The sequence below is a fragment of the Mesoplodon bidens genome (assembly GCF_964165515.1).
Source record: "Mesoplodon bidens genome assembly, chromosome: 12".
NCBI lineage: Eukaryota > Metazoa > Chordata > Mammalia > Artiodactyla > Ziphiidae > Mesoplodon > Mesoplodon bidens.
The window spans coordinates 44,528,838-44,552,913 of record NC_138168.1 but is presented as its reverse complement, the minus strand read 5'-3'; the positions used below and the strand labels follow the sequence as shown (position 1 = coordinate 44,552,913).

General features: G+C 40.6%; 1 protein-coding gene across 1 annotated transcript in view; it reads right to left on the bottom strand.

Annotated features, from left to right (window-relative positions):
- FIG4 (FIG4 phosphoinositide 5-phosphatase) overlaps positions 1-24,076 on the bottom strand; it is a 138,106-nt gene that overhangs the window by 64,454 nt on the left and 49,576 nt on the right. The window contains exons 9-15 of the mRNA XM_081251195.1: positions 23,720-23,882; positions 22,943-23,040; positions 14,247-14,380; positions 12,864-12,980; positions 11,049-11,094; positions 9,812-9,960; positions 8,661-8,827 (exon numbers count right to left, since the gene is read on the bottom strand). Of these exons, the coding sequence (XP_081107321.1) occupies positions 8,661-8,827; positions 9,812-9,960; positions 11,049-11,094; positions 12,864-12,980; positions 14,247-14,380; positions 22,943-23,040; positions 23,720-23,882 (874 nt within the window). The remainder of the gene's footprint in view (positions 1-8,660; positions 8,828-9,811; positions 9,961-11,048; positions 11,095-12,863; positions 12,981-14,246; positions 14,381-22,942; positions 23,041-23,719; positions 23,883-24,076) is intronic.

The following is a 24,076-nucleotide window of genomic DNA, read 5'->3' as shown; positions in this document are numbered from 1 at the left end:
GTGATGGGGGATGGGAATGGCGTGAAAGGCAGGATGGCAAGGTAGGCGGGGCCAGACCACCCAGAACCTCTAGGTCTGTCCTGCATATCCTTCCTACGCCCGCCAGGCTGCCAACCAGTTTCCGACCCCTCCATAGTGTGTAAGTAGAGATGGTCTTACTTGATGTGGTGGACTCCAAAGTGACCCCATGCTCCCCACTTCCTGCTGTTCATGCCTTAGTGTCATAATCTGTGCTGTGTAGTGAATTGTGTCTCCCTAAAAAAATATATTGAAGCCCTAAACCCCAAAACCCATTAATGTAATCTTATTTGAAAATAGGGTCTTTGCAGACATAATCAAGTCAAGATGATGTTACATCCAGGGATGGCTTCCCCGGGAGAGCGCACGACGCGCCTCGGGCTGGTGCAATGTCACGCCGGCCTCTACCGCCACAGGTTCGCCCAGCACTCCGTGCCACTCCCTCCCCCCACCCCCGGCCTGAGTGAGCCAGGGTCCCTGAAGCAGCTGCTCCTTTAACCCTGTCCTGTCTGAGCGAAGAACAGACGCCCTCCAGTGACCTAAATGCAGAGGTGGGGCCAAATCCAAAGCTGAGACCTGAGAGCTGTGAGAACAAAGAAGAGAAAGGGAAATCTCTCCCAGCAGCCTCAGAAGCAGTAGAGTAAAGCTCCACAATCAACTTGATGGACCCTGCATCTGTGGAATATATGAATAGACAACAAATCATCCGAAATTGAGGAGTCTGAGCCGTGTGGATGAAAGGTTCTTGGTGCTACAGCCAGGAATCAGCGCTGTGCCTCTGAGGTAGAAGAGCCAACTTCAGGACACTGGTCCACAAGAGACCTCCCAGCTCCACATAATATCAAATGGCGAAAATCTTCCAGAGATCTCCATCTCAACACCAGGACCCAGCTTCACTCAACGACCAGCAAGCTACAGTGCTGGACACCCTATGCCAAACAACTAGCAAGACAGGAACACAACGCCACCCATTAGCAGAGAGGCTGCCTAAAATCATAAAAAGTCCACAGACACCCCAAAACACACCACCAGACGTGGACCTGCCCACCAGAAAGACAAGATCCAGCCTCATCCACCAGAACACAGGCACTAGTCCCCTCCACCAGGAAGCCTACACAACCCACTGAACCAACCTTAGCCACTGGGGACAGACACCAAAAACAACGGGAACTATGAACCTGCAGCCTGCAAAAAGGAGACCCCAAACACAGTAAAATAAGCAAAATGAGAAGACAGAAAAACACACAGCAGGAGAAGGAGCAAGGTAAAAACCCACCAGACCTAACAAATGAAGAGGAAATAGGCAGTCTACCTGAAAAGAATTCAGAATAATGATAGTAAAGATGATCCAAGATCTTGGAAATAGAATAGACAAAATGCAAGAAACAGTTAACAAGGACCTAGAACTAAAGATGAATCAAGCAACGATTAGAAATACAATAAATGAAATTAAAAATACTCTAGACGGGATCAATAGCAGAATAACTGAGGCAGAAGAATGGATAAGTGACGTAGAAGATAAAATAGTGGAAATAACTACTGCAGAGCAGAATAAAGAAAAAAGAATGAAAAGAACAGAGGACAGTCTCAGAGACCTCTGGGACAACATTAAACGCACCAACATTCGAATTATAGGGGTCCCAGAAGAAGAAGAGAAAAAGAAAGGGACTGAGAAAATATTTGAAGAGATTATAGTTGAAAACTTCCCTAATATGGGAAAGGAAATAGTTAATCAACTCCAGGAGGCACAGAGAGTCCCATACAGGATAAATCCAAGGAGAAATATGCCAAGAGACATATTAATCAAACTGTCAAAAATTAAATACAAAGAAAACATATTAAAAGCAGCAAGGGAAAAACAACAAATAACACACAAGGGAATCCCCATAAGGTTAACAGCTGATTTCAGCAGAAACTCTGCAAGCCAGAAGGGACTGGCAGGACATATTTAAAGTGATGAAGGAGAAAAACCTGCAACCAAGATTACTCTACCCATCAAGGATCTCATTCAGATTTGATGGAGAAATTAAAACGTTTACAGACAAGCAAAAGCTGAGAGAGTTCAGCACCACCAAACCAGCTTTACAACAAATGCTAAAGGAACTTCTCTAGGCAAGAAACACAACAGAAGGAAAATACAATAACGAACAATAACGAACCCAAAACAATTAAGAAAATGGGAATAGGAACATACATATCGATAATTACCTTAAAAGTAAATGGACTAAATGTTCCCACCAAAAGACACAGATTGGCTGAATGGATACAAAAACAAGACCCATATATATGCTGTCTACCAGAGACCCACTTCAGACCTAGAGACACATACAGACTGAAAGTAAGGGGATGGAAAAAGATATTCCATGCAAATGGAAACCAAAAGAAAGCTGGAGTAGCAATTCTCATATCAGACAAAATAGACTTTAAAATAAAGACTACTAGAAGAGACAAAGAAGGACACTACATAATGATCAAGGGATCAATCCAAGAAGAAGATATAACAATTGTAAATACTTATGCACCCAACATAGGAGCACCTCAATACATAAGGCAAATACTAACAGCCATAAAAGGGGAAATCGACAGTAACACACTCATAGTAGGGGACTTTAACACCCCACTTTCACCCATGGGCAGATCATCCAAAATGAAAATAAATAAGGAAACACAAGCTTCAAATGATACACTAAACAAGATGGACTTAATTGATATTTATAGGACATTCCATCCAAAAACAACAGAATACACATTTTTCTCAAGTGCTCATGGAATATTTTCCAGGATAGATCATATCTTGGGTCACAAATCAAGCCTTGGTAAATTTAAGAAAACTGAGATTGTATCAAGTATCTTTTCCGACCACAATGCTATGAGACTAGATATCAATTACAGGAAAAGATCTGTAAAAAATACAAACATATGGAGGCTAAACAATACACTACTTAATAACGAAGTGATTACTGAAGAAATCAAAGAGGAAATAAAAAATTACCTAGAAACAAATGACAATGGAGACATGATGACCCAAAACCTATGGGATGCAGCAAAAGCAGTTCTAAGAGGGAAGTTTATAGCAATACAATCCCACCTTAAGAAACAGGAAACATCTCGAATAAACAACCTAACCTTGCACCTAAAGCAATTAGAGTAAGAAGAACAAAAACACCCCAAATTTAGCAGAAGGAAAGAAATCATAAAAATCAGATCAGAAAGAAATGAAAAAGAAATGAAGGAAACGATAGCAAAGATCAATAAAACTAAAAGCTGGTTCTTTGAGAAGATAAACAAAATTGATAAACCATTAGCCAGACTCATCAAGAAAAAAAGGGAGAAGACTCAAATCAATAGAATTAGAAATGAAAAAGGAGAAGTAACAACTGACACTGCAGAAATACAAAAGATCATGAGAGATTACTACAAGCAACTCTATGCCAATAAAATGGACAACCTGGAAGAAATGGACAAATTCTTAGAAAGGCACAACCTGCCAAGACTGAATCAGGAAGAAATAGAAAATATGAACAGACCAATCACAAGCACTGAAATTGAAACTGTGATTAAAAATCTTCCAACAAACAAAAGCCCAGGAACAGATGGCTTCACAGGCTAATTCCATCAAACATTTAGAGAAGAGCTAACAGCTATGCTTCTCAAACTCTTCCAAAATATAGCAGAGGGAGGAACACTCCCAAACTCATTCTATGAGGCCACCATCACCTTGATACCAAAACCAGACAAGGATGTCACAAAGAAAGAAAACTACAGGCCAATATCACTGATGAACGTAGATGCAAAAATCCTCAACAAAATACTAGCAAACAGAATCCAACAGCACATTAAAAGGATCATACACCATGATCAAGTGGGGTTTATTCCAGGAATGCAAGGATTCTTCAATATATGCAAATCAATCAACGTGATACACCATATTAACAAATTGAAGGAGAAAAACCATAGGATCATCTCAATAGATGCAGAGAAAGCTTTCGACAAAATTCAACACCCATTTATGATAAAAACCCTCCAGAAAGTAGGCATAGAGGGAACTTTCCTCAACATAATAAAGGCCATATATGACAAACCCACAGAGAACACTGTCCTCAATGGTGAAAAACTGAAACCATTTCCACTAAGATCAGGAACAAGACAAGGTTGCTCACTCTCACCACTCTTATTCAACATAGTTTTGGAAGTTTTAGCCACAGCAATCAGAGAAGAAAAGGAAATAAAAGGAATCCAAATCAGAAAACAAGAAGTAAAGCTGTCACTGTTTGCAGATGACATGATACTATACATAGAGAATCCTAAAGATGCTACCAGAAAACTACTAGAGCTAATCAATGAATTTGGTAAAGTAGCAGGATACAAAATTAATGCACAGAAATCTCTGGCACTCTTATACACTAATAATGAAAAATCTGAAAGTGAAATCAAGAAAACACTCCCATTTACCACTGCAACAAAAATAATAAAATATCTAGAAATAAACGTTCCTAAGGAGACAAAAGACATGTATGCAGAAAATTATAAGACACTGATGAAAGAACTTAAAGATGAGACAAATAGATGGAGAGATATACCATGTTCTTGGATTGGAAGAATCAACATTGTGAAAATGACTATACTACCCAAAGCAATCAACAGATTCAATGCAATCCCTATTAAACTACCACTGGCATGTTTCACAGAACTAGAACAAAAAATTTCACAAGTTGTATGGAAACACAAAAGACCGTGAATAGCCAAAGCTATCTTGAGAACGAAAAATGGAGCTGGAGGAATCAGGCTCCCTGACTTCAGACTATACTACAAAGCTACAGTAATCAAGACAGTATGGTACTGGCACAAAAACAGAAATATAGATCAATGGAACAGGATAGAAAGCCCAGAGATAAACCCACGCACATATGGTCACCTTATCTTTGATAAAGGAGGCAGGAATGTACAGTGGAGAAAGGACAGCCTCTTCAATAAGTGGTGCTGGGAAAACTGGACAGCTACATGTAAAAGTATGAGAGTAGATCACTCCCTAACACCATACACAAAAATAAGTTCAAAATGGATTAAAGACCTAAATGTAAGACCAGAAACTATCAAACTCTTAGAGGAAAACATAGGCAGAACACTCTATGACATAAATCACAGCAAGATCCTTTTTGACCCACCTCCTAGAGAAATGGAAATAAAGACAAAAATAAACACATGGGACCTAATGAAACTCAAAAGCTTTTGCACAGCAAAGGAAATCATAAACAGGACCAAAAGACAACCCTCAGAATGGGAGAAAATATTTGCAAATGAAGCAACTGACAAAGGATTAATCTCCAAAATTTATAAGCAGCTCATGCAGCTCAATAACAAAAAAACAAACAACCCAATCCAAAAATGGGCAGAAGACCTAAATAGACATTTCTCCAAAGAAGATATACAGACTGCCAACAAACACATGAAAGAATGCTCAACATCTTTAATCGTTAAAGAAATGTAAATCGAAACTACAATGAGATATCATCTCACGCCAGTCAGAATGGCCATCATCAAAAAATCTAGAAACAATAAATGCTGGAGAGGGTGTGGAAAAAAGGGAACACTCTTGCACTGCTGGTGGGAATGTGAATTGGTACAGCCACTATGGAGAACAGTATGGAGGTTCCTTAAAAAACTACAAATAGGGCTTCCTTGGTGGCGCAGTGGTTGAGAGTCTGCCTGCCGATGCAGGGGATGCGGGTTCGTGCCCCGGTCCGGGAGGGTCCCACATGCCGCGGAGCGGCTGGGCCCATGAGCCATGGCCGCTGAGACTGCGTATCTGGAGCCTGTGCTCCGCAACGGGAGAGGCCACAGCAGTGAGAGGCCCGCATACAGAAAAAAAAAAAAAAAAAAAAGGTGAAAAAACTACAAATAGAACTACCATATGACCCAGCAATCCCATTACTGGGCATATACCCTGAGAAAACCATAATTCAAAAAGAGTCATGTACCAAAACGTTCATAGCAGCCCTATTTACAATAGCCTGGAGATGGAAACAGCCTAGGTGTCCATCATCAGATTAATGGATAAAGAAGATGTGGCACATATATACAATGGAATATTACTCAGCCATAAAAAGAAACGAAATTGAGCTATTTGCAATGAGGTGGACAGACCTAGAGTCTGTCATACAGAGTGAAGTAAGTCAGAAAGAGAAAGACAAATACCGTATTCTAACACATATATATGGAATCTAAGGAGAAAAAAATGTCATGAAGAACCTAGGGGTAAGACAGGAATAAAGACACAGACCTACTAGAGAATGGACTTGAGGATATGGGGAGGGGGAAGGGTAAGCTTTGACAAAGTGAAAGAGAAGCATGGACATATATACACTACCAAACGTAAGGTAGATAGCTAGTGGGAAGCAGCGGCATAGCACAAGGAGATCAGCTCGGTGCTTTGTGACCGCCTGGAGGGGTGGGATAGGGAGGGTGGGAGGGAGACGCAAGAGGGAGGGGATATGGGAACATATGTATATGTATAACTGATTATTTTGTTATAAAGCAGAAACTAACACACCATTGTTAAGCAATTATACTCCAATAAAGATGTAAAAAAAAAGTCTCACCTTCAGGAAAAAAAAGATTAAAAAAAAGATGTTGTTATACTGAATTAGGGTAGACCCTAACCCAATATGACTGGTGTCCCTACAGGAAGAGGGAAATGTGACACAGACCTAGACATACAAAGGAAGAAGGCCATGTGACAATGGAAGCAGAGATTGAAGTGCTGCAGTTGCAAGCCAAGGAACACCAAGGACTGCTGGCAAAATATCAGAATCTAGGAAGAAGCATTCTCCTATGGGTTTCAGAGTGAACTTGGCTCTGCTGACAACTTGATATTGAACTTCTACCCCCGAACTGTGAGATAAGTTTCTATTGTTTTAAGTCATCTAGTTTGTATTATTTTTTTACAACAGCCTTAGGAAACTGATACAGATTTTGCTTGTGTGTGGGTGGGACCAATGGTTTACTTCTGAGCAACGAGATATGGCAAAGTGATGGCATGTCACTCCAATGATTACATTATGTTATACAAGACTCTGTCTTGCTAGCAGACTCATTCTAGAGACCATCTTCCCCATGCCAGCTACGAAGACGCAAGTCGCTATGAGTCCTACAAGGAACAAGTCCACGTGGAACTGCAAGGAATTGAATTCCACCAACAAACACATGAGCAGGGAAGTGGATTCTTCCTGAATCAGGCCTCCAGTTGAGACCACAGCCTGACTGACATCTTGACTATAGCTTTGTGAGACCCTGTGCAGAGAACCCAGCTAAACTGTGCTTGGAATTCTGACCCAGAGAAATCATGAGATAATGAATACATGTTGTTTTAAGCTGCTAACTTTTTAGTAATTTGTTAGATAGCATAGAAAACTAATACACTTGAACCATAGTATACCAAACTGTTAGTAGTAGTTTAGCCTTTGCATTCTCTCTGGGCATAGGAAATGTTGAAAGCTGACTCTTATGGATATTTTCAGGCACTCTTCTGAGGTTCCCAACACTGGGGACTCTCCTGCAGTTCCCTTGGTGTGAGCACATCAGGCATTTTCTTGCTACTCCTTCCTTGGGAATCCAGTGATCACTTCCTGGTTCCTGCTGCTACGGTCCCTCTGGCCAGGACCTAGGCCAACACCATGCCAGCACTCTCCCCCATGAGGCCTGCCTCTGGGCACCTATAAACACTCAAGGATCCTTTGGCCTAACCAACTCTGGGAGGGTAGGCCATTCCCAACATGGCAGCCCTCTCCTCAGCCCATCCCTCTGCTTCAGCTTTGCTACACAGCAGTCCAAAGCCAACAGCTCCATGGGGTCCCTCCAACAATAGAACACTACATTAAGCTTGTCCAGAGTCCTAGTTCTCTCTAGGCTGGAGGTGAAGGAGTAGGGGTGGGTGACGGTCACTGCATGGCAACAGTGCACTCCGAAGACTCTGTTTACCAATCTCTTCTCTACGTTCTGTAAACATCTTTATCTTTGATCTGGTTCAAGAGTCCAAGACTCATGGAATCAGCCTGAGCACTTCCTTTATAATTCTGTGCCTGGGATCTGTCTCACAATCACTTTGGTCTGTGATATATATTGTTTTGGAAATCCCATCAGAATGGAGGCAGGAAAAGTGCCATTTTAACCACCTGTTTCTTTTAGTATTCCCAAGTCATAAAATAAGAAAAGAGTAAAATTTAGTGTTAATGTTACAACTCATTTCTAGCTGACATTTCAAAGAATCAGTGATATTTACATTCTTAGACAATTGTTAAAATGATGAACTCTATTTAAAATAATTACTCAACACTCTTGAACAAATTTATCTATTTCTTGCAAGCAGAAATTCAGAACAAGGCAGAAGCCGAGGAATCAAATATTCTCAAGTACGTAAAAGCTCTAATTGTGGGTGGCCAAAGTGCCCTATTTAAAAAACAAAGTTTATTCATTCATTTACTGAACAAATATTTACTGAGTACCTCTTAAGTGACAGACTGTTTTATTTAAACTTTTAAAACATTTAATTTTGACTTTACTTATCCAGTTAGCTTAAAAAAAAAGTATAAGAAAAAAATGCACATCAGGATAAGTCTTACAAATGCATATTACTCCAGAATTACCTGAAAAGGCATTGCTGTAATATCTAGACAGGGTCTGCATGATGTCTTTTGAGTGCTGGGTCCACGGCGCTATCTTTCTGTAGGTTTTTACACGATGAACAAGTTGGGAACCACCATACTGAAGGGACAGGGTATCCCCATGATCTTCATAGAGTTCCTCAAATAACCTGAGCAAAACACACAAACACTAAAGAATTTCACCCAAAGTATTACACACGTATTCACTTAGCCGTGGACTCGAAACAAGTATTTTACTGTATGAATTCCTCTAGGCCTTTCTTTTCAAGTAGACTCTTCAACATCTTGAAGATATATGCACATGCAAAATATATTTTACAGTAATGGTCTAATAAGCAACAAAGTCAAAGAAAATGCTATAAAAAAAAAAAGCAGGGGCACCAAAAGCATAACCCATCAAAGCCAGACCAAGGTGGTTTTAACTCTATCAAAAGAATCCTAACTTTCTGCAGCCTGCCAAATCAATTTACCTCCCACGACAGAATTTTCTGTTCTCTCTGAATTGCCTTCGGGAAAAAAGGACATGCTCTTGTCACAAATAAACCATATTATTTCCTAGAAATACACGTCTGAAACTTATGTTTCTTCAAGTGCCTGTTAAAGACCTTTTAGTGCAGTGATATCTGAGGACTTGGCCATTTGTAAGCTCATCACTTTTTTTTGACAGAGCCTTTATGACTATCTCAGAGGACCTATAACAGTGATCACTGCATTTTCAAGAAATGGTACTTCACACAATGTCATGGACCCAATGGACAGCGAATAAACAGTATTCCTTACTGAAGAATCAATCTTTTATCTGTCTTATATGTTTAATTCAAAATATATGAAGCCTTATTACTTTTTTTTCCTAATGCAGTCTGGATTTGTTTTTTTAAAAACCCACCAGTTTGGATTTATCTGAAGTACATAATGTTTATTGATAATTAACACAAATAGGAAAATAAAAACCATGGTAACAATACACAAGGCTTTAATAGAAATATATATTACAAAATTAATTTGAATAATGTCTTTTAACAACATAGTTTTTAAGAAGCTGAAAGGAGAAACAAGTTCATAAAAGTCCTTATTAATCAGGTTTGCTTTCTGTCAATATGAAAGGCATTCGAAAGGCAGAAAATAAAGCTTACCTAACTGCATCTGTATCAAACTGTAGATTCGGTTTGTCAATTAAGCCCAAGGAATACAGCTGATAAGCCAGAGCACATTTCCCCACCATAAACTGTGCTGTGTTGGTGCGATCCAAACAGTCCACACAGTTGGTTCGAAGAATACCAGTCTAAAGAGAAACACCTTGAACTGTCATTCATTATTCAGTCACCAAAACTACCTCCATCCTACTTTAGATTTCTTTAAGCAGTAGAAGATAGCTGTAGGCAGGGTATTATTCCTGAACAAATAATGAAGAACATTTTTTTCATTATAAAAGGTTATATTTGCTGTTCACTTAATACTGCCGCAACAGCATCATTGCACCCTCTAGTCTATATCTGAATTATTTTCTTTAGTTTAACAAGATAAAAACAGCTAACATTTTCCACATGTATCAATTAGTAAAATATGTGCTTTTTTCCCTGATCTATCTCCTTTACTATACAAACTAAAATATTCAGTGGGTGAGGCCATTTCATTCTTAAAGCATAATTAATATATATACTGTTGTATTTGACTCATTTTCCAAAGTCATTTATTCTTTTCACATTTCATTCATTTCATATTTCATATTTCATTCATATTCTTTCATTTATTCTTTTCACATTTCTGTTTCTATTTCCAATAACAAAATGTATACTATATAGAAAAAATCTGTGGGCGATTATTATTTCAGCTACACATCCCTTGCAAGAGTTAAACACTAGCAGTAAGGCTTTTAAACCTCATTCTCAGGACTTCCCTGGTGGCACAGTGGTTAAGAATCTGCCTGCCAATGCAGGGAACACGGCTTCCAGCCCTGGTCCAGGAAGATCTCACATGCTGCGGAGCAACTAAGCCCGTGCACCACAATTACTGAGCCTGCGCTCTTAGAGCCTGCAAGCCACAACTACTGAAGCCCACGTGCCACAACTACTGAAGCCCACACGCCTAGAGCCCGTGCTCCACAACAAGGGAAGCCACCGCAATGAGAAGCCCATGCACCACAATGAAGCACAGCCCCTGCTCACCGCCACTAGAAAAAAACAGTGCTCAGCAATGAAGACCCAAGGCAGCCAAAAATAAATAAATAAACATATTTAAAAAAAACCTCATTTTCAAATGGTTAATAATTTTGCATTCAGTAAGAAGTATCTCTCTCCATGATTGCTTTCAGAAAACATCATACACTGTGGATACAGATTCTATTCATTATTAATACAATGTCATCTATACCTGCAGGCGACCAGTGGAAATCACACATCCTCCTAGTTCATTCCACCTGTGTTTAAAAATACATGCTTTAATTAAAAAATTTTAATAACATAATCTATATTCATATTTGGTACTAGCTCTTTATTAAGAATCAAAGTAATAGGGCTGAATGCCCCTGAATAATCAGCTGATTCAGTTTACTTTCATTCTCTCAGGAAAGTGAATATGCAAGTCACAGAGATGGAATGCTATCCATGCTCTAAAGGGAGACCAGGAAAGGAGCATCTTAACCTGCTCCAGCCCTACACTCTTAGCATTTTGTCACCCATGTTCAACCAAAATCTCTCGTGCTTTAATTTAAGCCCATTTCCTGTTTGGTCTCTACAGACATGACTAATAATTGCAGGGCAATTTTATAATAAAATCTTCCAAGCCTGATTCTTCTCCCCTCAACGTTAGGAGGCCCCACCTCCTCCAGCTTTTCTTCATGGAGCTTTGTTACAGTCCTTCGGTTGTTTTTACACTCTTCCTTATTATTTTCTTTCCTACATAATTTCTCCACGTGCTAATGAATGCCTGGGGAAATGTTCTTATTATGTAAGTACTATATAATGATATTACTATTTTAATTATTTAAAATATTTTAATTATTTAAAACAAGGTGCAGTGAAGAAAAAAATTAACACAGCAGGCCTGACTGCTATCCTCAGAAAGGCCTGCTTACAAGGCTGGCCCTTGGCCGGAGTCTGGAACTTCAGTTCCAACCATTCCCAGAGCAGACAAGAGTGGATCAATGTGCCTAAGCCATCTGTAGAAACACCATGGTTTGCTGAACATCCTTTCCTTCTGCGAGTCTGAAATTTTGGAAGCTGCCAGGCAGAGGCTGCCTACAGGACCACCTCCAATAAATACCCTGGCACCAAGCCTTTCATCATCTCCCCTGGCTGGCGACATTTCACACACACACCGTCACAAGTCGCTGGGGGGATTAGCGCTGTGTGCCTCTACCAGGAGAGGACTCTGGAAGCATGACCCTGATTTCCTCTGGACTTCATCCCATGTGCCTTTTCCCTTGGCTACTTTTGCTTTGTTTTGCTTGGTAGTAATAAATCACAGCCAAGAGAACAACAATATGCTGGGTCCTTTGAGTTCTCCTAGTGAACCACTGAGCCTGGGAGTGGTCTTGGGGACCCTGGTCACAGGTGCCCCGAAATTCAAACTATAACAAAAGGATTACCTGCAAAGACGTACACATTAGTAGTTGGTTGTTTTTTGTTTTTGCTTTCTGTGTGTGTGTGTGTGTGTGTTTACCATTATAGTTAACTTTACTAACTGAAAATAAAATACTGGAAATATATAATATTGGTCCCTTAAAAGATAAATAAAGCACATTTGCTTGATCTGAAGGAGCTCACAAAGTAGTAATGAGGAAAGACTTGTGAGCAACTAACTATAATACAATGATACATTTTCATTAAAATGTTAGTTTAAATACTAATGTATACACTGGTTTATTAGAAAAATTTTCCTGCTCCTATTTAATACTGAAGAATAGAATTCATTACAGAAAATTTTACTTTACAGAAATATTTTATGTAATGTTTATTCTAAGAAGCAACAGATTCCATGGCTTCCATCTCAGGGTATATACCCGCAGAGGAAACTGCATGCCATCAAGAATGTTCATTCCACAGTCCCATAGGCTGCGTGTCTTGTCTCCCCAAAGGAATAAAATCATCCATCTTCCAAGGAGTCAAACTGCTCATATTTAGAATACTTTTTATCTGTAAGAGCAAAATTCTTGATTTCTTTTAGGTTTTAAAACACCATACATACTTTTCATCTGGCCGCAAAATGCTACAGTATGAATCAGGGCGGTTTACAAAGAAGCCTGTTTTCTTCACCACACTTTCTGCAATCACGTTCAGGCGATCCAGAACATTACACAGCTTGCTGAGGGCAAGGAGGAAGAATGAAGAGAAGTGAGAAGAGCCCACGTCTTAATACATATTTATTCTCACATCTAAAGTAAAGTCTACGGTAATGACACTCAGGGATTTAATTTTTTAAATCTCTGGTTTGTACTCAATAGGAACATTGTAAGAATTAATTTCTAGAATGCAATGTGTACTCAATAACTAGCAAGATTTGGCGCAAGGAGACATGAAGGGCCTGTAACTCGACAGCAACTATTGGCAAGCCTTAAACTCGGGCGCATGACATCCCCCTGCAAGAGCTTTTCCCAAAGCCTTTCACTCCCCAAGAGTACAGTCAGTTAAATATGGATTCATGAAATGTGAAGAGAGCACAATGCACAGTGCAGTGGAAAGGGAAGAAAACACTGGAAAATAAATTACTACTAATGGCACCAACCTGCAACCAGGCTTATACTATGGGAAAGTATGTGTGTGTGTGTGTGTGTGTGTGTGTGTATGTTTCTGTGTGCGCACACATGCATGTATCTAACTACATAAAATGACTCAGAAAAAAGTACGAGTCAAGTGCAAAACAATACAGTGACATTTAAAAATAACGGAGACCTCAATATGAGCCTAATGTTTGTATGACCCCTCGTAAATGAATGCAAGTTCCTTGGATGAGATGAGTTTTGAATCAGATCTTGACAGAGAGGTGGGAAAGCAGCCAGCGGAGGGCAGGGGGAAACAACAACAGGAACAAAGGTTCCAGAACTGGACCTTGGCTGCTGCACTGGGGACAGAACGTGAAGGTTAGCTTTTCAGGAACAGAACAGCCCTGGGAATAAAGAAGAAGTTATGCATTCTGGAACCAACCAGGTGATGGGGCTTTAACATTACACTAAGGGGTTTGGATTTACTATAAACAGTCAAGAGTTAGTGCTGGTTCATCCATGCGTGAGATAATCTGAAAGCGGTGTCTGAGAAAGTGATTAAACAGGGAGAAAGAATGAAATAGAAAAAAGTGAAACTAATGCCTTTAAGGAAAAGCAGCAGAGTAAAGATGTTCTGAGGTCACTAGATACTTCAAAGAGAATTTCTAAATGGTAAAAATGGTGGGCAAAAAGAATTTGGTCAACTAATTTAAGCCCTCAAATTATACACCAGCAGTTAAACAGCCCCTCAAGCCGGTTCACAAAGGAAATGAAAAAAGTAACATTCACTTTACCAGAGAGATCAGCTTCCTGCTATTTTACATCACAAGAAGAGGAAAATATAACCAGACGTATGAGCATCTGCTCACCTTTTGGTGTACTTGGCCATATCCCAAGGAATATAAATAATCGTGTGCTCGGGAGGCAAAAACTGGTTGAGGTAGGTCACAGCAGCTACGAGTTCTTCACTCAAAATTCTTTCATGCTTTCTCTTCTCTCGCTCCTTTACCAAAAATTAAACATTTTCAGTGTTCTAACTACCTTAAATCAGAGGAACAGACTTTTAACATAACTTTGCCACTAACACAAAAAGCTGAAGTGCTAAATATACAAAAATGAAACCTACCTACTCAAATTAAAATATAAATGCAAAGAAATAAATGCATCACTGAATTATAGTCAACAGATAATGAACATTAAAGACTCAAGGAGATCAGATTTCTTCCTCATAACCTCCTACAGTCCCAAGAAGCCCAGCTCACCCTACACAGGCCCGTCCTACACACTCCACACCGCACACTCCACTTTGGCAAAGGAAAACTTCCCAAGGACCAGAAGAAAGGAACCTCCAACCTCCAACCCTCCAACCCGCCAGCTAAGGACCAGAGAGAAATCAACTGGGCCTAGATGGCTAATCCCCAAACTGGCAGAGTGGAGAACGCTTTCGCAGGCTTCATAGGCTTTTTGTTTTTTTTTGGCTGTGTTGGGTCTTCGTTGCTGTGTGCAGGCTTTCTCTAGTTGCGGCGAGCGGGGGCTACTCTTCATTGCGGTGCGTGGGCTTCCCATTGTGGTGGCTTCTCTTGTTGTGGAGCACGGGCTCTAGGTGCGTGGGCTTCAGTAGTTGCAGCACACGGGCTCAGTAGTTGTGGCTCACGGGCTCTAGAGCACAGGCTCAGTAATTGTGACGCGGGCTTAGCTGCTCCACGGCATGTGGGATCTTCCCGGACCAGGGCTTGAACCTGTGTCTCCTGCACTGGCAAGGGGATTCTTAACCACTGGGCCACCAGGGAAGTCCTGTTCATGAGCTTTTAAACTTGACTCTCATAAAATCCCCATGAGGTAGCCAAGGCAGCCATGTCTTCCCCTTTTACACTGTGGCTGGATGAACTGAGGCTGAGAGGCGTTCATGGAACTAAACCTGGCTGTCCACCTCCTTGCCTGCTGTAGCTCCTTAGATATCATACTGCCCCCCATTCAAGAGGAGCTGGTGCATAGTGTCCAGCTTTGTGGTTGGAGTGCTGGCTCTGCCTCTTACCAGCCACATGGCCTTGAACAAGGTTCTCAACTTTCCTGGGCCTCCATTTCTTCATCTGTAAAATGGGTAACAGTAGTATCTCACTTAAAGGATTAATGTGAGGTTTAAATGAGATGAAACATGATAGCTTCTTATCAGAGCATATGACACATGGTAAGGATTAATAAAAATTAACTTTATTGTTATCCTGATCAGGACTTCACATAGAAACAAACAAAAAACAATTAATTCAGCAATATGGATACAGCACTGAGGTACTATTGCTGGCATCAAAATAGGTCTACACTGTTTTCAACCATGGTGATTACTTTTCAACTGTCATGAATTTAATTAGATAATCACTGAGAAACAGAAAAAGGGTGTCTATTTTGCACAGCTGTATATATGGAGGAATTAGATAAGAACTGATTAAGAACAGCATTAAATCAGTTTGGGATGAACAAATATTTAGCTTATTTTTACATCTGAGAAAATTAAATTGTATACCTGTAACTTTCTCAAAAGCACTTTAAGCCAACTAGAGAAACAAAAAGTTTTTGAATTTCTTATATCAAATCTGACATTTAATGAGACAGAGGGATAAGGTTATTTCATCAACTTTCAATCATCTCTACGTAAAGAATCTGCTTTATGCATTGTCTGCCCACAGTGGATTAGCTAGTGGATTGTTTCATCGACCTTCTTTGGTCACAGACCCCTTTAACAACCAGAAGAAAACTTCACATATGCAAGTGGTTGTTTCAAAGGGTTCAGAGACACCCCCCCAATGGCCGTCCATGGACCCCAGATTAAAGTCCTCTGATGTACAATGACATCAGATCCCTGGTTGGCTTCCTATTGATCCCCAGTAGCAGCACTGACAGTATAAGGATTGCTCCAAAATGTCTGACAAGCAGTGTCTCAAACCTCCACATGGTGGAGCGGAGGGAGGGCAGGAGATAGTGCACAGCACAGGGCAAAAGAGAAAAGAAATCAAGAAAAGTATTCCACTTTAGACACTTCATATGGAGGCAGAATAAAGAGTGAATATTCGCTGATATCATGCTACACACACACACGCACACATACACACATTCTCTGACAAGTTAATGAGTTCTAAGTGAACTGAATAAACATCTTCTTTTATCCTATGAATAAAATAACTAATGACAAAAACAACAGAACATTTTTTTCTATTCTACAAAACAGCAACTTAATCTCCAAACAATTTTCTAGTCATTGCCAGGATTTTTATGGCAATGAAACAACAAACAAGGACAATTTTAAAATCCACTGACTGCCCTTTAAATATTAAGAAATAAATGTTCATTTGAGAAAGCTGGGCAGGAACACTTTACAACCACACGTATCTGATATTATATTTTGAACCTGCGTATTTAATAGAGAAATAGATTATTTCAAATATCATAAACTGAATTTCCACTTAACCATAGCTTTTAACCACACTATAAGGACTCTGTAAAATATGAAGAAAATTCACTAATTAAGGTCAATGTTTATGTTCTAGCGATAACCTTGTAATTTAGTGCTTCAGCAATAATTTATTTCTATACTAACAATCTCTTATTGCTTATAGTTTACTAGAAAAATGTTCATGAGGGTTATTACTAGAGTTTTCCTTTTTGAATTTTTTGATTATGTCTCTTATAGCTATTGTTCAATATCAGGTTGAGGTTGTGGATCATCCACCTATTGCCTTATATTACTCTGAGTTGATAGGGGGAAAGACGTGAAAATGAAATTTCTGAACTGATGTGAACAAAAGTCTAAAAAATGATGTATTTAATACCTGAATGATTTATTTTACAAAGTCAATCCCTGATAGGATGCAATAATTTCATAAAGCAAAGAGCAACAAAGGAAGAAATAAAGCTTCCTGCCTCACTGTCCCCAGCCCCTCCTCCCCACTCCCCTCCCCCGAGCCACACGCTCGCAGGCACACACACGCCCTGCTCCTCTGAACCCTCGCACTTAGTTCTAGGGTCCTCTCCCCGCAACTGGATCTCGGTCTGTGCCCCCGGCCTGGGCAGCTCCCAGTACCTGCTCCTCCTCCACTCTAGCTAAGCCATCCTTCCCACCCTCACATCTCAGATCAAGTCATCACCACAGGTAACTCCTCTGCCTTCAACATTTCTTATCCAGAACCTCTTTTATTTTCAGATGGCTTGTTTTAAACAGCCCACCTCACCAGGACCCCAGTCCACCGACAGCACTGCTTTCTCCATCACCCTCTCCATTACTCCCCCTCCTCCAGCTTAGGTTTCATGGTCTGCTTCAATCAGACTTCCGCCAACATCCAAAACTCCTATTATCTGTCTTTCTACATCACGCCTGCCTGGCAGAACTGAACGAACCCAATTATCTACTTCCTCTGTGCTCACAGCCATACACAAGCCCTGCCAGGAAAAGTCAGGCAATAGCAGAATTTAAGAAATCTTGGGGAACTTCCCTCGTGGCGCAGTGGTTAAGAATCTGCCTGCCAATGCAGGGGACACGGGTTCGATCCCTGGTCCTGGAAGATCCCACATGCCACAGAGCAATTAAGCCCACGCGCCACAACTGCTGAGCCTGCGCTCTAGAGCCTGCGAGCCACAACTGCTGAGCCTGCGCGCCACAACTACTGAGCCCGTGTGCTGCAACTACTGAAGCCCACGCACCTGGAGCCCGTGCTCCGCAACAAGAGAAGCCACCGCAATGAGAAGCCCACGCACCACAACGATGAGTAGCCCCTACTCACTGCAACTAGGGAAAGCCCATGTGACGCAACGAAGACCCAACGCAGCCAAAAATAAATTAATTAATTTAAAAAAAGAAAGAAAGAAAGAAAGAAATCCTGATCACCAACCTGAAATTAGCCCTTAGCATTGCCTGGAGGTCTCTGGTCAATCCACCCTCGCACATACATGAAGGCTGTGAAACTTCCACCACCCTCAAACCTCTGCTCTGAGCAGGTGACCTTCCCTCTTACCTCAAGGAGAAGTTAAAGTCATCAGGAAGGAGCATGTATGCATACACAACACACACACACACACACACACCCTTACTATTCTCTGTCCTCCCATTAAAATAATTCCTCCCTCCATGTTTCAGATTTCCTCCTTTCTGAAGCACATAATGCCCCTGATCATCCTTTCTCTCTCCTGTGTTTTATACATCTCAAGGATCCCAAATGGATCCTTTCCACAGGCTTTTAAACACAGCATTATGCTCTCTTAAAAAAAAACAACAACAACATACTGATGAAAACACCAACTCTTCTTCATTTCTCTTTAGGTACTTCATTTCCCCAGGACAAGGGAAGTCCTCGTACAGCTCAGTCCACTTCAGTCAGTGCTCTCAGTGTGGGTAACACCAAGGAGCATATTTCTTGTTTTCATCTGACTTGACCTGTCAGCAGCCTTTGCCACTGCTGGTTGCTTACTTCATCATGAAACATGCTTTCTCTTAGTTGTCATAACACAGCGCTCACCTGGTTTTCCTCCTACTTTTCTGTCTGTTCTTTCCCAGGCTCCTTTACAGACTCTGCCTGCTCTAACTGGACATTAAGAGCTGGGGGGTCCTCAAGACAAGACTGGAGGCTCTTCCCTCTTCCCACTCTGAACCCTCTAAATGGGCATCACCTCCATGCCCATGTCTTCAAATATCGCTGGGACACACATGAGCCACAAAATCACATCTCAGCCCAGACCTCTCTCCTGAGCTTCTATCTCACACACCGGCCACTCACTTGCCAGCTCCTCTGACAGGACTCAATCCATCTCAAACCTCAGCACATTCAAACCGTACTCACCATCTTCCCTCACAGATTGAGTCCATGGTCCCTGGCTCAGTGAATGGCATCACCATCCATCCACCTGATACTCGCCAGAAACCTAGGAATCAAGCCTGACATCTCCCTCTCCCTCATCTCAGACCCAGCTCATCACTGAGTCTACTGCCTGTGTCCACTTCTCTCCACCTCTACCACACCACCCGAGTTTAGGCCAGTTACCCTTTTCTGGAAAATTCTAACAGCCTGTGGTCTTCCAACATAGACTTTAGCCTTGTACCAATCCATTCATTCTCTAGATTGAGGTCAGGACAATCTTTTCAAAACAGAAATCTGATCACCATCCTCTCAGCCATACAAAACCTTCAATCGTTTTGGAAAGTCAGGATAAAGACCAGACTCATTAACACACCCTACAAGGCTCTGCATGTCTGGCATAACTCCCTCATCCTCTGGGACCCAGCCAGACAAGCCTTTTCTTCCTTAAATCCACCAAATCCCTTCCTGTCTCAGGGCCTTTGTACCTGCTGTTCTCTTTCTTCTTGGCCTTGTTAATGCCTCTTCGGTCAGGCTGAGCTGACTCATCGCTTCCTCAGGGAAGACTTCTTTCCCCTTATAAGCTCTCATAGCATCGTAACCCAGTGTCGGTACCTCTGCATCACTTCACCATCTCCTCTGTTAGACTGGTAGCCCTGGGAAGGCAGCCACTGCTTCTATGATTGCCCTGGCACAAAGGAAACCTTCAAAACTGCTTGTCAAATGGTGGACTAAATGGATATAGGATTCCTTGGTTTTTAATTAAATTGAATTATACTTACTAACCAACTTCTTAGAATAATCTCAGATAGTACTAGTTTGTCGGCCAACTGCCACAAACATAATATAACAAAACCCTTGCTTTTCATACACTCAGAGCTTTCCTGGCCACAGAATGAGATTCTTCCATTTCATTTCATTGCAACAGAGACGGCTATGATTTGTTTGTTTTTAAAATACAAAATTCAGTATTATTTTATTATTGGTTTGTGACTTTTTAAACATCTTTATTGGAGTATAATTGCTTTACAATGGTGTGTTAGTTTCTGCTTTATAACAAAGTGATCAGCTATATGTATACTTACATCCCCGTATCTCCTCCCTCTTGTGTCGTCTCCCTCTCACGCTCCCTATCCCACCCCTCTAGGTGGTCACAAAGCATGGAGCTGATCTCCCTGTGCTATGCTGCTGCTTCCCACTAGCTATCTATTTTACGTTTGGTAGTGTATCTATGTCCATGTCGCTCTCTCACTTCGTCCCAGCTTACCCTTCCCCCTCCCTGGGTCCTCAAGTCCATTCTCTATGTCTGTGTCTTTATTCCTGTCCTGCCCCTAGGTTTTTCAGAACCATTTTTTTTTCTTGGTTCCATATATATGTGTTAGCATACAGTATTTGTTTTTCCCTTTCTGACTTACTTCACTCTGTATGACAGTCTCTAAGCCCATCCACCTCACTACAAATAACTCAATTTCATTTCTTTTTATGGCTGAGTAATATTCCATTGTATATGTGTGCCACATCTTCTTTATCCATTCATCTGTCAATGGACACAGGTTGCTTCCATGTCCTGGCTATTGTAAACAGAGCTGCAATGAACATTGTGGTACATGACTCTTTATGAATTATGGTTTTCTCAGGGTATATGCGCAGTAGTGGGATTGCTGGGTCGTATGGTAGTTCTATTTGTAGTTTTTTAAGGAACCTCCATATTGTTCTCCATAGTGGCTGTATCAATTTACATACCCACCAACAGCGCAAGAGGGTTCCCTTTTCTCCACACCCTCTCCGGCATTCATTGTTTGTAGATTTTTTTGATGATGGCCATTCTGACTGGTGTGAGGTGATACCTCATTGTAGTTTTGATTTGCATTTCTCTAATGATTAGTGATGTTGATCATTCTTCCATGTGTTTGTTGGCAATCTGTATGTCTTCTCTGGAGAAATATCTATTTAGGTCTTCTGCCCATTTTTGGATTGGGTTGTTTGTTTTTTTGTTATTGAGCTGCATGAGCTGCTTGTAAATTTTGGAGATTAATTCTTTGCCAGTTGCTTCATTTGCAAATATTTTCTCCCATTCTGAGGGTTGTCTTTTGGTCTTGTTTATGGTGTCCTTTGCTGTGCAAAAGCTTTGAAGTTTCATTAGGTCCCATTGGTTTATTTTTGTTTTTATTTCCATTTCTCTAGGAGGTGGGTCAAAAAGGATCTTGCTGTGATTTATGTCATAGAGTGTACATGCCTATGTTTTCCTCTAAGAGTTTGATAGTGTCTGGCCTTACATTTAGGTCTTTAATCCATTTTGAGTTTATTTTTGTGTATGGTGTTAGGAAGTGTTCTAATTTCATTCTTTTACATGTAGCTGTCCAGTTTTCCCAGCACCACTTATTGAAGAGGCTATCTTTACTCCATTGTATACTCTTGCCTTCTTTATCAAAGATAAGGTGACAACATGTGTATGGGTTTATCTCTGGGCTTTCTATCCTGTTCCATTTATCTGTATTTCTGTTTTTGTGCCAGTACCATACTGTCTTGATTACTGTAGCTTTGTAGTATAGTCTGAACTCTGGGAGCCTGATTCCTCCAGCTCCGATTTTCATTCTCAAGATTGCTTTGGCTGTTTGGGGTCTTTTGTGTTTCCATACAAATTGTGAAATTTTTTGTTCTAGCTCTGTGAAAAATGCCATTGGTAGTTTGATAGGGATTGCACTGAATCTGTAGATTGCTTTGGGTAGTATAGTCATTTTCACAATGTTGATTCTTCCAATCCAAGAACATGGTATCTCTCCATCTGTTTCTATCATCTTTAATTTCTTTCACCAGTGTCTTATAGTTTTCTGCATATAGATTTCTTGTCTCCTTAGGTAGGTTTATTCCTAGGTATTTTATTCTTTTTGTTGCAATGGTAAATGGGAGTGTTCCCTTAATTTCTCTTTCAGATTTTTCATCATTAGTGTATAAGAATGCAAGAGATTTCTGTGCATTAATTTTGAAACCTGCTACATTACCAAGTTCATTGATTAGCTCTAGTAGTTTTCTGGTAGCATCTTTAGGATTCTCTGTGTATAGTATCATGTCATCTGCGAACAGTGACAGATTTACTTCTTCTTTTCCGATTTGGATTCCTTTTATTTCTTCTTATCTAGTCGCCCTGCCCTCTACCCCAGGCCTTTGACCTGACTGCCTACTCATATACACAAGATACGTTGACCAGACAGTGTACTCTGACAAGGAAGCACAGAATTATGAAGCCAGACCACCACTCTGTGAACCCGATCCTTGAGCTACAACCACACCCAATTTCTGAATCTAGTCTTTAGATCCCATTACCACATATTATCTTGCCCAGCAGATCTTGTGGATGGTCAACAGAAGTGGTTGTATCAAGTCTAGGCTGTGGCTGTTTCATCTCCATGCTTCCTTCTTCAAGCTGTCCTAGAAGCTGAGGCAGAATTTCACCCGCACCTAGTTCACCCCAGAAAATCAGGAGACTGACATGCTCATTGCTCTCTTCCCTAGGGAACACACCACGGATTCTCCCACGTACCCAGGGAAGAGGCCACATGGAATCAGAGGCCAAAGGACAGAGGCTCAGACAGTTCAGACACCATGAGCCATCACAGCATGATAAATCCACAAGTCTCTCCTCTGGGGAGAGGCAAAGCAGGCTTGTTAAACCTCTCCATGTTGTCCAGTGTAACCGAATTTCATAACCAAACAGCACGTCATACCTTCACTAAATTTAAGATGATGATGGGGGAGCCAAATCTCTGAAGCATCTGGTCAAAGTGAAGGGCAGCCACATGGGCAAATGGATCTGCCTGATCCACTGGGGGGACAAAAAAAATGAGTGAGTACCAGAATGAAAACTGTAAGGAAAGAATAAAAGAAGTACAGTGTTTTGTTTTGCATTATAATGTTTAAAGAAATGCAATTCTACTAATCTTCTGGTAGTTTCATGTCTCAAATTCCTCTCGAGCTTATCAATCATTCTTCATGTATTTATTGAATTTGAATGATTCTTACATTTCTGAATATAAATAATTACATTTATATTTTATAATATAAATAATTTACTAGTGGCCAAAATTTAAAATACATATATAAGTTATTGCATAAAAATATTAGTAGTCCTTCTTCTAAATGATCTAATTTTCAGTACTAAAACTTCATTAAAACCCAAGCATTTATGAGATTTCTGTGATAGTAGTTCACTATCTCTAAATGTTGGGTAAAGAAGAGTTACTATTAAAAAAGACTGGGGCTTCCCTGGTGGCGCAGTGGTTGGGAGTCCGCCTGCCGATGCAGGGGACATGGGTTCATGCCCCGGTCCGGGAGGATCCCACATGCCGCGGAGCGGCTGGGCCTGTGAGCCATGGCCGCTGAGCCTGCGCGTCCAGAGCCTGTGCTCCGCAACGGGAGAGGCCACAGCAGTGAGAGGCCCGCGTACCGCAAAAAAAAATAAAATAAAAAAAATAAAATAAAATAAAAAAGACTGTTCCACGCACATGTAATAGGTGGCTTAGGCATCATAGTTGAAATGTCCTGAGACCAGTATAAGGGAACTGATCCTCTAACTTGCACATAAGAAGAATAACTTCCTGCAGTAAAAGACATGACAGAAGCATCACAGAGTATTTGTTCAGTTTCCACTTCATTTGCAACATCACCCTGGAAAGAAACATGCATTTAAAAATATTTTATATCCTTAGAATTTTTTAATGGAAAAAATGTCAAGTACACAATGAAAATATAATTCCTAGTCTTAGAATGTTTTAAAAGAGGTAAATGTTGATCAACATTCAATGTGCATATTAAAAAAAGGAAAATCATTAAAATGCAATAAAGGAAGCAATTAAAAATAG